We start from the raw sequence: 14,367 nt of genomic DNA on the forward strand, positions 1-14,367 counted from the left end.
TTGCCAAAAGAGGATGTCTATACCAGAGCATGGTATGATTCTAATGTTTCCTTGATTCTCGCACCCAAGGAGAATCACACTTAATGCATCTTATAGAGAGTATGAAAAGGTCCATGGTGAGAGCTGTCTCCATAAATGAGTGAGGGAGTGTAGATTTTTATAGTTGTTGAGTTTAGTATCCCCTACTTCCTCATTGCTTTCTGCTAGGGACATGTAGGTAAGAATAAGGTCTTTTAAGTAGTTTATCAGTCCTTTCTCTGGTGGGTAGGGAGATAGAGACAAGTGGCAGTTACACTTACAGAGTGGTCAAGAGTATATGGGCTACTACCCAGCTTAGAGGGTGGTGACACTTGATTGTCAACAATTCCTAAGTTACTTTGCACTTCAAGATTAGTAGGAGTTTGGTTTTGTTTGTGACATGATCTTACTATTGTAACCCTGATTGTCTTAGAAATTACGCTGTAGACCAAATTGGCCTCAAACTTGAGATGGCCCTACTGCCTCTGCTTCCCAAATACTGGGATTACAGGCATGTGCCCCCATGCCTTAGCATGGGTTTTCAGATATAAAAATTAAATTGCATTTAGATGAAATAGTCCTGGGTAGATAGATTTGAGAACATTTAGGAATCAGTAAACAGTAAAGTAATTTCACTTGACTTGGAGCCAGGGTACAATCTGAGGAATAAGATGAGCAGGGCCATCATGAGTTCCTTGCACATTTCATGATAGAATTTATTTTCGTTGCAAGGAATGCTGTCAGATAAGCCTGGCTCCCCTCAACCCCAACCCCCTTTACTGATTAGGTTTTGAGTCAAGGAATGCAGATAGAGACAAAATTTGGGATGGGAGGGTTGGGTAAGACTTAGAATATAGGTGAGAAAAGAGAAGGCCTGCAGTGTAGTTGACAGTGGGTGAGATTAGTAACCCCTGCGTTAATTCCTAGCAGCCATTGAAACCTTATAGTCAACACTGGTAGAGCCCATTCAGAAGTGTTCTGTAGAGACGAGGAAAGAAATATCATACATACACTTCAGGGCACTTCTGATGTTACTCGCATGTTGGCCACTTGGGTCCCACATCTTAGAGATGTGCTGTAAAGTCATGTTGAGGGAAGAGGTGGCCAAAGTGGGAGGAACATGAATGTAGTTTAGAAGAGCAGAAAAGTGATTACTGTGCCATGTTGGATCTTAGAGTTCTTCCAGGGTTTTATCTAGCCATTGCAGCATAGCATGGTGCTGCTAAGTGAATGGCAGCATCTGCACCTCTCACCCGAAATGACTGAATGCTTTGGGTACCCCTATGCTTGTGGTAAATCAGTGGACATTCTCTTTCATCATCCAGTTAGAGCAGGAGAGAAGAGAGGCAGAAATGAGGGCAAAAAGGGAAGAGGAGGAGCGGAAGAGGCAAGAAGAGCTCCGGAGACAACAGGAGGAAATTCTTCGGAGGCAGCAGGAGGAAGAAAGGAAAAGACGAGAAGAAGAGGAGCTGGCTAGAAGGAAGCAGGTATGTCTCTGGGAGCTCTGCACACAGAAGAGAAGCTTTTGGTGATGTGCTCCCTTCCGTATCAAGAGGAATGGGGAGAGAAAGCTATAACAATAGGATTAGAAAACTCACTCACCTTCAGAAAGAACCTGTTTTCTATCAGTGTCCACCAAGGGCTAATCTTCAGGCTTTTAACTTTGGATAATTTACTCATAACCTAATTAGATTTCAGACATTTTGGCCTTACTGGTAAAAACATGAAATAATTTGGTACACAGCATTACTGTTTTGTTTGTAAAGTCAAATGTGCTTAAAAAAAAAAAAAACAACAACCCTTTGATAACATGCATATAAAATTTTAAGTGTGCAGTCTTTATGTTTTTACTGTTGTGATTCCTCACCGCCGTCCAGTTACAGGATAGCCTCATCTTCCCAAACTGAACAGTCTTAATCCATGAAACAGTGATTCCCACTTCTTTTTCCCCTGCTATCTTCTTTCTTCTTTCTGTCTCTGTGATTTTGACTACTCTGGGCACTTGATGTAGTCAAACAATATTTGTCCTTTGATGACTGACTTAAATTTATTTAAGTCATTGTTATAGCATGTGGTCAGAATTTCTTCCTCAAGGCTCCATCAATTTCTGTTATATGTAGATAGCACATTTTGATTTACCAGTACACAGACGTTTGGAGGACTTCCATGTGTATATTTTGGATGTATAAATAACGTTGCTGTAAACATGAGTGGACAGACAGATAACTGCACCATTACTTTCCACCCTGCGTATATACTAGAAGTGTGTTTGCCACAGTACACATGAATTCTGTTACAACATTTTCATGTGCCCACTTGAAATGCATAAGGGTTTGAGTATCTTTTTGCCTTTCCCAACACTTTTTATTTCTGTTTGTTTGTTTTTTACAGTGATATTTTTTGGGAGGTATTATAGTATCTCATTAGGGTTTTGATTTACATTTCCCAAGTAATAGTGACATTGAGCATCTTTCTATGTGCTCAGTCATTCAGATAACTTTGGAAAAAAAAATCTGTCTTTCACTAAAGACCTCTGCCCTCCAGTCCATTTTAATAAACCTTTTCAGCTGTCTGTTGGTGATTTCAAAAGCAGAGAAGAAAAACCCTCTATACATAGAACTGTGTAGTTATCCCTTGATAAATCTTCAGCAGTTTGGTTGTGGGACCTCTTACAAACATGAAATGCACAGATGTTCGAGTCTCTCTGCTAACTGTGTGTACACAAGCTGGGTCAGGCCCTCAGTATCCCTTGTCTAGATGACTTACTAATCTGCACAGTGTAACTGCTGTAGTGAGTTATTGTGCTTTCCCACTAGGGATCAGTGACCCAGTACAGATTCAGTTTTTGTTCCTCAGATATTTCAGTCTTTGAACTACTAGTAGATAACAAAAAACCAGTCATGTAATTATGTAAGAAATACGTCATTTGTACTTAGTGCTTTATAACCTAACTTTTGACATTAATGAATTATGTCATCATTCCATGTCAAGTATTACTTCTATGCACAAATCTACATCATCACACTTACTGGCTGTACAAAATTTTGCTTTCTGAATTTATAGTTTAGCTAGACAACTACTGTTAGATATGAGACTTATTCTCAAGGTTTTACTGTTTCTTAGGTTGTCAGAAAGTTTTTGTAAAGCCTTTATTTTTATCCAGTAAGGTTTACTAGTTTTTCATGGTGTTTTTTCTGTTTCAGTTTGAGGAATTTATTTTTCTTAACTTGCTTGGTCTGTTTTTCTGGTGGAGTTTTTATAGACTCTAATGGAAGACTCCCCTCAGGTGCCCCAAAAAGGCAGCTTTTAGTCACAAGTTTGTACTTATTTGCTCCAAGATGTCCTCTGTGAAGAACAGAAGGATCTATGATGAGATAAAAACAGATGTCTTCGATAAGAGCACTGGCTGCTTTTCCAGAGGAATTGGGATTTGATTTCAAGCACCCACATGGTGGCTCATAACTCAAGTTGTATGGCAGTGGTTCTCAACCTTCCTGATGCTGTGACCCTTTAATATGGTTCCTCATGTTGTAACCACCAACCGTAAAATTATTTTGTTGCTATTTCATAACTATAGCTTTGCTACTGTTATGAATAGTAATGTAAACATCTGATATTCAGGATATCTGATATGTGACCCCACCCCCGCCAAGGGGTTGCAACCCATAGGTTGAGAACTGCTATTCCAGGGCGTTCAGTGTCCTGTTTTTTTTGCCCTTTGAGGCCATCAGACACAAATGTGGCGCACAGACAGATATACATTCAGGTAAAACACCCATACACATAAAAATAAATAAATAAATCTTTTTTAAAAAGAGGCTATGAATTTGAGAGGGAGTGAGACATGGAGTGAAGGGGGGAGTGATGTAAATATAATACACATATATGAAATTTTTAATGATTTAAAAAAAAGCCAGGCAGTAGTGGCATAAGCCTTTAATCCCAGCACTTGGGAGGCAGAGGCAGACAGATCTCTGAGTTTGAGGCCAGCCTAGTCTACACAGAGAAACCCTGTCTCAGGTCAGGATGGAGGGTGGGTTAAAAAAGAAATGCATTTAATTCTGCAGTACTCAGTGTTCCCTACATGATTCTGTGTTCTTATTGGTGGGATTTTTATCCTTCAGAAGATGTTCTGGGATGCATGACTTTTCTTATTTCATTAGGTTTTGGTGTTTTTGTAGATTTGGCTTCTTTATCCTTTATTTTTTAGTTGATTAAAAAATAAGGGCTAGGCAGAGGTTAAGAGCACTGGCTTTTCTTTAGGAGGTCCTGAGTTCAATTCCCAGCAGCCACATGGTAGCTCTCAACCATCTGTAATGAGATCTGGTGTCCTCTTCTAGCCTGAAGGCATACATGCAGGCAGAGCACTGTGTACATAATAAATAAATCTTAAAAAAAAAAAAAAAAAGGACTAAAAAGCACCAATAGAGAAAGCAATGCCTGTGTTCCAGTATCCTCTCTAGTATCAGTAGTAAACATGTGACTTGTATCCAAGCCAGGATAGACAACTGTTTTACAGTATACTAGTATTTTAAGTATTAGCTTTTTGTTCATTTTATTTCTTTTGGAGACAGGGTCTCACCATGTAGATCAGGCTGGCCTTAGAACTTAGAGATCCTACTGCCTCTATATCTGAGTGCTAGGATTCAAGGCCTGCACTACCATGTCCGGTTTTGTTTTTTTAATCTGCGCCCCACTCCCACCCCCCTGCCAAGACAGGGTTTCTCTGTGTAGCCCTGGCTGTCCTGGAACTTGTTCTGTAGACCAGGCTGGCCTCCAACTCAGAGATCTGCTTGCCTCTGCCTCCTGAGTGCTGGGATTGAAGGTGTACACCAACACTGCCTAGCTTGTTTTTTATCATAATATACCTACCTCTCAATTCACATGGTAGTTTCCACTCCAGATCCCGTTCTGTACTTACACTTAGTAGCCTGTCACCTACTCCCCTTGGGATTCCGGCCAGCCAGTCTCACACCGGCTCTGCCCACCTGCTGTTTCCTTTAGGAGGAGACTCTGCGACGCCAGCGGGAGCAAGAGATGGCCCTAAGACGACAGCGGGAAGAGGAGGAGAGGCAGCAGCAGGAGGAGGCGCTTAGAAGATTGGAGGAGAGGAGGAGAGAGGAGGAAGAAAGGCGGAAGCAGGAAGAACTGCTACGCAAACAGGTGGCCAGACACTTCCTGTGATGAGGGGTTTGAAGCTGGGAGTGTGTAATAGGACTGGAAGGCGGCTCCTCCAAGGGGGTCTCGGCTTCCCAAGAGAAACCTAAGTGCTCTGAGACTTGTTACTTCCCTCTGTATTCTTTATCTCTTCAAATGAACACTTGTTTTCTGAGGGAAACAAACCTGTCCTTCATCTCTGTGGTAAAAGCACAAAAGCTGTGGGATTTTTAAAATTTATTTCTTATTTTTGAGATGGGGAGGGTCTCACTATGTAGCCCTCTCTGTCTTGGAACTCACTCTGTAGATTAGACTACCTCCAGTCTCACAGAGATCTGCCCACCTCTGCTTTCCAAATGCTGAGAGTAAAGGTATGCACCACCATTAAAAAAATTAAATAAAATCCATAATAGGATGGATTTTTGGCTTTCTCTGTACGCTTTTTTGGTGACATGCTTTAAAACACTTAGGTTTTCCCCACTAATTTAACGTTTTAGCTCTCTTAGATATCTTTACATTCTGAAAACATATTGTTTTACATGTACGTTCCCTTAGACTCTGGCTCGCTTATTTCCTTTGTCTTTAGGAAAATTTTTTAATTTTTTAAAAATTTTAGAATTTTGTAATTTTTTTGAGAATTTCATATATGAGTATACTTTATTTACATTATTTCCACCCCTGCCTGCCTGCCTCCAACTTCTTTCTTTCCTCTATCTAGCCCTCTTGAATTCATGACCTCTTGTTCTACAGATACACACACACACACACACACACACACACACACACACACACACACACACAAACACACCCTCCTGAGTCCACTTGTTGCCCACAGATAAATTTTTAGGGCTGACCACTTAGAATTGGGAAGCCTATTAGGAGGCTTGTCCCTGCAGAAAAATGATTCTCCCTCCCTTGGGAGCCATTGACTGTATGTAACTCTTCATATAGAGGTGAGACCGTGTGAAATGTTTATTGATGGGCACAGCATCCGCGCCAAATCTTCAAGACACTATCTTGCAGTAGCTGTTGTCTTGATTCTTTGGTTCTCATTTTTCTCCATGATGTTCCTTGAGCCTTAGTTGCAGGAATTGTGTTGTAGATGTGTGATGTAAGTACAAGGACCATGTGTACCACCAAACAAGTGTGGAGGTCAGAGGACAACTTCCTTAGGCATTGGTTTTCTCTTTCCATCATGGTTCCAGGGATCAAGCTCAGGCTGTCAGCTTTGTGTGGCTGGTGCTTTTACCTGCTGAGCCGTCTTGGCTTCCTGGAGTTAGATAATTTTAATCTTTTCCTTCTGCTCAGAGAACATAGCCTCTGAGTTCTCCACGGTGGTGTATCTTGGTGAATATCCCATGTATATTTGCAGACTGTCTGCTCCTCAGCAATTTCAGTGAATGATATCAAGATGATTAATACATTCAGATATTTCCCTTATTTGTGTCTAGTTTTGTCCCTTGCTAAGAGAGCCGTGCTAAGATTTTATTGTTCATTTCTCTCTGTAGTTTTTTCCTTCTTGTGTTTTGAATTCTGTTACTGGTTGCATACAAATCTACTATTGTTGTGTCCTAAGATCTTGTTTGTAAGTTTAGTGGGTAGGTTCAGTTCCCCTTAATGGAATGTTTGTGAGGACCACACTGGAACAATGAGGGGAAAGGAGACACAGCATAAGCTACCCAGTAGCAAAGCAGCTCTCTTGGTTAGTGGGTTACAGATACTGAGCCAGATGCCCTCACCTTTTCTGCCGTCTTGATGAGCTTTTTAATGTTTGCAAAATGTTCTTTTAGTCACATTATGTGTCTTACAGCCCATTAAGGTAATACTGTGCAGCTACTCTTAAGCTTTTTTATTTGCAGGGTGTGTGTGTGTGTGTTGGTGTGTTGGCAGTTGGGGGTGGGTTGGGGGTTGGGCGTGGTTCTTTTTTGAATATCTAGTGATTTTTTTTAAAAATCAGATTGGTTTATTTACTTGTGCATCTGTGTAGTGTGCATGTGTGTGGGTACACATACCTGTGCTTGCATGCAAAGGCCAGAAGAGGGTGCTGGGTATCCTCCTTTATCACTTTCTGTCTGTTCCTTTGGGGCAAGACCATGAACCTGGGGCCTACATTCTCTTGACGACGTTGGAAGCCAGCAGGATCTAGTAATTCCTGTCTCAGGCCCCTTCTGAGCTGGGTTACAGGCATGCTGGGACATCTGGCTTTTTACATGGATGTTGGCATCTAAACTTCTTATGACTGAGTAGTAGGTTCTCTTAACAGCTGAGCCATCTTTCTAGCCCCTTAGTAATTAAAAAAAAAGTATGTGTGCATTTGAGCAGGTGTGTATGTGTATGTGTGTGTGCACACACACGCTCAGAGATTCTCTATCATTTTCTGCCCATTCCTTTGAAGCAGGGTCTCACTGAATCTGGAGCTAGGCTGGCAGCCAATAAGCTTCAGCTGGTCTGTCTGCTATCTATATCACTGGTGTTAGAGGCACCACACCCAACTTTTTATATGGGTGCTAGAGATTTGAACTCAGGTCCTTATGCTTAAGTGGCACATGTCCTTACCCACTGAACCACCTCACCTAGCTCTTGTGGATTTTTGAGAAAACGTATAATGAACGTCGAGATTAAAAAGCTTATGACTTCTTGCTGTCTTGGAAAGCTTCGTTTTGGTAGGCATTCGCCTTGCTGAAGGCAGTCTCTGAAGCTGTCTTCCTTAGCACTGGCCTGTCGTCGAGCAACTGGACACTCCTCCTCAGTTCTTCCAGCTGCTCCATTTTTGTTCAGTCCTTAGCACTGCCTCAGCTTTGAGGACTCATCTCTTACGTGGTTCCTTCCATCATCCCTCTTTGCAGATCTGCCTTCTAAATGTACAGCTGTAAGACGAATTGCCAAACGGTCTTATTAGTAAAAAACCCGGAGCCAGATATTGGGGTGAAAATTGGGAGATCAGAGAAGCAGAAAGAAGCCAGCCATGTTCTTACCGCTAGGAAATCCTCAGCCAAAGAGAGAGTTACTTCCTGTATACTCAACGCCTTTCTGTCCCTGCCATCTCACTTCCTCTCCCCACCCAGCTGCATCACTTCCTCTTTCTGCACAGACCTCCAGACCTCTGTGGTTAACTAGTGCTGGGAATTAAAGGCGTGTGCCACCACGCCTGGCTCTGTTCCCAGTGTGGCCTTGAACTCAGAGATCCAGATGAATCTCTGCCTCCCAAATGCTAGGATTAAAGGCCTGTGCTACCATTGCCTGACTTCTACCTTTAATGTAGTGGCTGGCTTTTCCTCAGATCTCCAGATAAGCTTTATTAGGGTGCACAAATAAAATATCACCACATACAACCACCTCCTTTGTCCCAGAAATCACACTTTTACTGTCTCTTGTACTTAGACTCTGTGAAATCAGGTAGTACCTTCAGGAGAAAAGTTGCAAATTTGCAGATACTTTGGGTCTTTGTTTTGTAGTGCTGGGGATTAAGTCCTGGTGTACTAGGAAGTGCTTTCCTACTGAGCTAAGTCTCTGACCACTGATAGACTCTTGTTTCACTTTGGTGTTCTGTTCGTTACTATTAGTAGTAGTAGTAGTAGTAATATTAGTATTATTAGTATTATTATTAGTTGGTTCTTTCGTTTGTTTTTTGATGCTTTAAATTTTGTTCATTGCTTTTAAGTTACAGACTTTGGGGCAGTCATGGTATTCTACCACCGGGGGAAACCAGCACCCCCTTCAAAGCATTCCATTCTAGTATTTAAGAGTTTATTTTTAGAATACTTCTAGATTTTCAGATAAGTTGGGAAAGTAGAAAGTACCCATATATATCCTGCATATAGTTTCCTCTGTTATTAATATTTTACATTAGTATGGTACACTAGTTACAATTATAAGGCCATTTAATTATAAAAACTCCATTGTTTATTCAGATTGCCTAAGAGTTTTCTAAACATCCTTTTCTGTTACAGGATTACATTCTTACTAATCACATTACATTTAGCTGTCATGCTTCCTTATGTCCTTGGCTATGACAGTTTCTCATACTTAAATTTTTGAAAGATGTTTTAAATTAAAACAAAATTATCACCTTTCCTCCTTCCAGCCCCTCCCAGGTACCCTCCTTTGAACCTCTCCATGCCCCCCACATACACACAAGTATATATGTACATGAATACACAAATATGTATGTATGTGTGTATAATACAGCTTGCTGAGTCTTGTATTGTTGTTTGTATATATATGGTTTCAAGGCTGACCACTTTGCATTGGACAAGCAGTAAGGAGGCTCATCCCTGGGAGAGGCTAATTCTTCTTCTTCTAGCAATCGTTAGTTGCCTGTAGTTCTTTGTCTTCGGGTGGGACCACTTAAAATTTCCCCCTTTCCATATTAATATGTCCCTCGATACTACCATTCTTCCTGTCTTGTTTTTGTAGCCATTTCTGGGAGAGACTGTTTGACAGCACACACTTCCTGGGGTTCTGCTCTCACAGTCTTGCAGCCCCATCTTCTTAGATGTTCACTGTGCTTCAGATGAGAGAGCTGTACTGCAGATGTGTCCATTGGACCTGGCCTTCCCATGGTCTGTTGATCTCTGCATTGTGTCCAGATGTGGTTTCCTGGGATGGACTCCATTTACTGTAAGGAGAGGTCTCTGATGAGGAATGATAGCTACTACCCTTGTCTGTGGCTATAAGGAGAAGATTTAAAATTTGTAGTAAGAAATTATGCTGGTCTAACAAAGTGGTTATAGTAGGTTCTTTTCTAAGATCCATGACCTCACTAGCCCCTGGAATTGGGCTGGGTTTCCAGTACCAGACATGATTTCCCCCTGTTAAGTAAGCTGGTGAACCCTGCCATTTCTAATGCAGTATAAAACCTTTTTTTCCCTTCCTTTTCAGGGTTGGGAGGTGGTGAGGTTTTGAGGCAAGGTGTCTGTCACTGTGTAGTCTAGTCTGGCCTGGAACTTGAGATCTCTTTGACTCAGCCTCCCACGTGCTTAGATTACAGGTGTGTGCCACCATACCCAGCAAATACTAATAGAATTATTAATTATTTAGGAAATGGTTCAGTCTTCAGCAGCTCACAGAATCTGTGGGTGTTGAAGTAAATGCCAGAGTTAGTATATGTTAAAGTACAAAAACTAAAACAGCCACTTCAAAGTGGTTCAAACAATACATGTCACGCTTACCTCACATGCCAAGGAGATCTGACTGTAGTATCTTTAGCCTTAACTCAGTGATGCTGTCGGGATTCACATCATTTGCATACCCTTCTATACTAGCTCTTGGAGGGTTGATTTCTGCTTTTGGATTCTTTACCTCAGGTTGTGACTCTTGTATAACCTTGTCCAATGAAGAGTGACTTTTCTCTATTATTTTTTTGTTTGTTTGTTTAGAAAGGGTGTCTTTCAGGCTGGAGAGATGGCTCAGTGGTTAAGAACACTGACTGCTCTTCCAGAGGTCCTGAATTAAATTCCCAGCAACCACATGGTGGCTCACAACCATCTGTAATGAGATCTGGTGCCCTCTTCTGGCCTGCAGGGATACATGCAGACAGAATACTGTATACATAATAAATAAATAATTTTTTTTTAAGAAACTGTAAAAAGGGTGTCTTTCATAAAATTCTCAAAGCAGATGTCTCCTAGTCCTAAATAAAGCATGACTGTTCCTAGTTACATTTGGAAGCTTTAAAACCAATTTTTTAAGTCTCTCGAGGTGACATACAGTATTATTTTCAAGAAAGATGGCTGAAAGGAATGGTTGCTTGTTAGGTTGAAACAGGTTTTATTTGTAGCAGATTTAGGAACATGTCCTTCTTGCTGGGGAGGGAGATGGTTAATATGAATGCGGAGGAGTCTTTGAAAGAAAGGATAGAGAGGAAATCTACCTCTCGGAGGTTCACAGCCAACCTCAGCTTAGGACAGAGTGTTATTGGACAAGATAGAGCATTGCTAGTGTGGCGTCCCAACTGCACAGGTGAGGGCACGCTGAGCACTGAGCGGTGAGCCAGAGGACACAGTAAGCTGAAGGAAAGTGGGTGCGGGGAAGGGGAAGTAGCGGAAGGTAAAGACTGAGTTAGGGAGGGAGGTTTTCCAAAGACCTTAGGGCCTGGGTGTCAGACAGTGGAATTTAGTGAGTTTGAGGAGTCACTTTGGTTCCAGGTCTGGATGAGTCTTGTTACAACTATTGTTCTTGCCAGATCTTAATGGCTTCTTGTGAAGCACTCTGGAAAGCTTGCTCAGCCTGTAGTACTGAAATGACGTTTCCAGGAGACTTTGTTGCAGCAGGTGGTAAGCTCCTTTTGAGATGAGCACTTTGACCACAGACCTAAGTGACAGTTCTACAGTCTGTTCAAGTTGGATCCTGGAGCACACTAGGCCTCTGTGACCCCTGTAAAACCTGCTTCTCCCTAATGTCATCCTAAGCAGGGCTTTGGCTTTATCATTTCTGTGTACTATCATGATTGAAGCCTTTAACAGCAGTGTGGGTTAGCCCCTCTACAGTTCATAAAAAATCGCTTTTCTCTCTAATTTTTCCTTCTGGGAAGGAAGAGGAGGCTGCCAAATGGGCCCGGGAAGAGGAGGAAGCCCAGCGTCGGCTGGAAGAGAACCGGCTGCGCATGGAGGAGGAGGCAGCCAGGCTTCGGCACGAGGAGGAGGAACGAAAACGGAAGGAGCTGGAGCTGCAGCGGCAGAAGGAGCTGCTGCGCCAGAGGCAGCAGCAGCAAGAGGCTCTCCGCAGGTTACAGCAGCAGCAGCAGCAGCAGCAGCTTGCCCAGATGAAGGTAGACTCCTAGACACGTGGGTACCACTCGTGTTGAGTGTCGTGTTGGCTGTCTGGTTCATCGAGTCGGCGTGTGTGCGTGTGTGTGTGTGTGTGTGTGTGTGTGTGTGTGTGTGCGCGTGTGTGCGTGTGTGCGTGTGTGTGTGTGTGTGTGTGCGCGCGCGCGCGTGTGTGTGCGTGTGCGCGTATCATTGTTGAAATGAAAGGCACACATATGATAAGGATAGGACACGCAGGGCCACAGGCACAAAGGTCAGTCTGCGTGGTGTTTTTGAGTGGGGTTCCATGACAGTTGAAGTGCCTCCTCTTTACAATGTCAGCACTGCTCACAGGAAGATCAGAGAGAAGAAAGTGCTCCACACCCTGCGAGGGCAGCAGGCATGACAGCATGCTGCTTTCTGAGGGGGACCCACAACACAACACTCAAACACAGCTGCCTTTGGAGTCTTAGTAAAAATTGGTTGAAGACAGGCCAAAGATGGAGGCACAAACCTTTAATCCCAGAACTCCGGTGACAGAGGCAGGCAGATCTCTTTAGTTAGGTCATCATGGTTTATTAGCAAGTTCTAGGCCAGCTAGGGCTTCACAACCCACTCCCCTCTCTTTTTTTTTTTTTTTTTTTTGTAGAGTGTATGGAGGTGGAAGATTCAAAATACTCTTTGAAGTTGAAAATTAATACTAAGAGCCTGCTAGAAAGGGTGTGGTGGTGGTGAGGATGAATAGACAGGGCCAGTGGGAAAGAACTGCTTTGGTACAGTGGGCAAGCCTGAATCTGTTGTTTGCCCAGATCTGAAGATCACAGGTGGAAGCTGGGATGTGGCAGAGCACGGGATGCGGACTGCTCATGGAATCAAGTAGATGGAAAGGTTAAGAGGAGCTTGGTAGGATGCTCTACAAGCTTCACGTTGAACCAGAAGTTAAGTTTAGTCTCCTTTGTCTTCAAGGAACTCCCAAGCTCAGATGTGGAGGGGACTTGGGATCCAGTGTAGAGCAGAGAAGAGGAGGTGCCATTAGTAAGACGGTAGTTCTCAGGGATGTCACCTGGATCTGTAAGACATGCAAGCTTGGGTTTAAATAAACTCTTCAAGGGACTCTGATATTGGTAAAATAGGAGTCACCATCCCTCCAGGCTACTTCCTGAGATAAGTCAGCTTCCAAACAGTCTTTATGGGGATAGAAAACTTTCAAGTTGAATAGTTTGTTTTGCAGATGAGGTTTATGAGAGAGGCATTGCAGTGAGCAAGGCTTGAAGGTTAGAGACACTCCAGAATCTGAAGTGGAAATATTGAAAGCTGGAGAGATGGCTCGGGGATTGAGTGCTTGCTAGTTACTTTTCCAGAGGATTCCCATCGAGCACATTACATGGCTCCCAGGCATTTATTAACTCCAGCTCCAGAGAATCCTGTGCTTTTGTCCGGCCTCTGCTAGTGCCTGTACTCACGTGCACACAACCCAAACATAGCCACACACACATATACAAAATTTAAAAATATATCTATAAAAATTTATTTCTATTTTATGTACATTGGTGTTTTGCCTTCATATATGTCTGCGTAAGGATGTCGGATCCCCTGGAACAGGAGGTATAGACAGTTGTGAGCTGCCATGTGGGTGCTGGGAATTGAATCCAGGTCCTCTGAAAAAGCACCTAGTAAACCATCTCTTCAGCCTTCTAAGATAAATCTTTAAAAAATAAATTTAAAAGCTTGTCCAGACTGAGGAATGAGATGAGTATGGACAGGGTCCCTAATGTCCTTACTGGATACACTCTGTAAAGGATTAGAACTAAGGTTTGTAGAACATGGGATAGCACTCTGGGGTTTGCGGGAGAGCTAAATGGAAGATGAACCTGAAGGAAACAGAACTGTGGTTAGGCAGATGAGCAATCAGACAAGGGACAGAAGTCCTAATTGAAGCCTGTTTGGTTTGGAAGATTGGGAAGAAAGTTGGCAATACCATTAATTACTGTACTTCGGTTCTTAGGTACCATACCAACAATTTCCATATGTCATATCACTTCTTCAGAGTGTTTTCTCACAAAGCTTAGATATTGATAACCTGTATTTTACTGAAAAAGAAGAATGTTCAGAAGCTGAGTCTCTTGTTGAGCCAACCAAGAGTTGGTAGCAGAGCCGTGTAAAGTTTGTCCAAAGACCTTTAAAATGATTTGAAATTATAATTTAATTAATTTAAAAAGAAGAGCAAAGAATTCTCTTTAGAAAACCAGGCTTTGAGCACTCGGGTTTTCAGGACCACGTGTGTGTATTCTATTTTGCTCATTAATGTAAAGGATAGATAAAGTAGATTGTTGATTCCCTCCCTTCCCCCAGACCAGCTTAGTTTTCATGACTAGAGCTAGGACTAGGGCTACAGAGTAGCCTGGTTGTTAGCAGGACGGGATGAAGACTGCCTGGCCCCTTCATT

The 14,367-nt window shown here is 42.5% G+C and overlaps 1 protein-coding gene across 5 annotated transcripts in view; it reads left to right on the forward strand.

Annotated features, from left to right (window-relative positions):
- The window catches only part of Gigyf2 (GRB10 interacting GYF protein 2), a 128,645-nt gene that overhangs the window by 97,852 nt on the left and 16,426 nt on the right, over nt 1–14,367 (forward strand). For all 5 annotated transcript variants that reach the window (XM_059278434.1, XM_059278435.1, XM_059278436.1 and 2 more), the window contains 3 exons: nt 1,344–1,505; nt 5,023–5,181; nt 11,708–11,944. In XM_059278434.1, the coding sequence (XP_059134417.1) occupies nt 1,344–1,505; nt 5,023–5,181; nt 11,708–11,944 (558 nt within the window). The remainder of the gene's footprint in view (nt 1–1,343; nt 1,506–5,022; nt 5,182–11,707; nt 11,945–14,367) is intronic.

This window comes from Peromyscus eremicus, chromosome 13, assembly GCF_949786415.1.
Source record: "Peromyscus eremicus chromosome 13, PerEre_H2_v1, whole genome shotgun sequence".
Lineage (NCBI taxonomy): Eukaryota > Metazoa > Chordata > Mammalia > Rodentia > Cricetidae > Peromyscus > Peromyscus eremicus.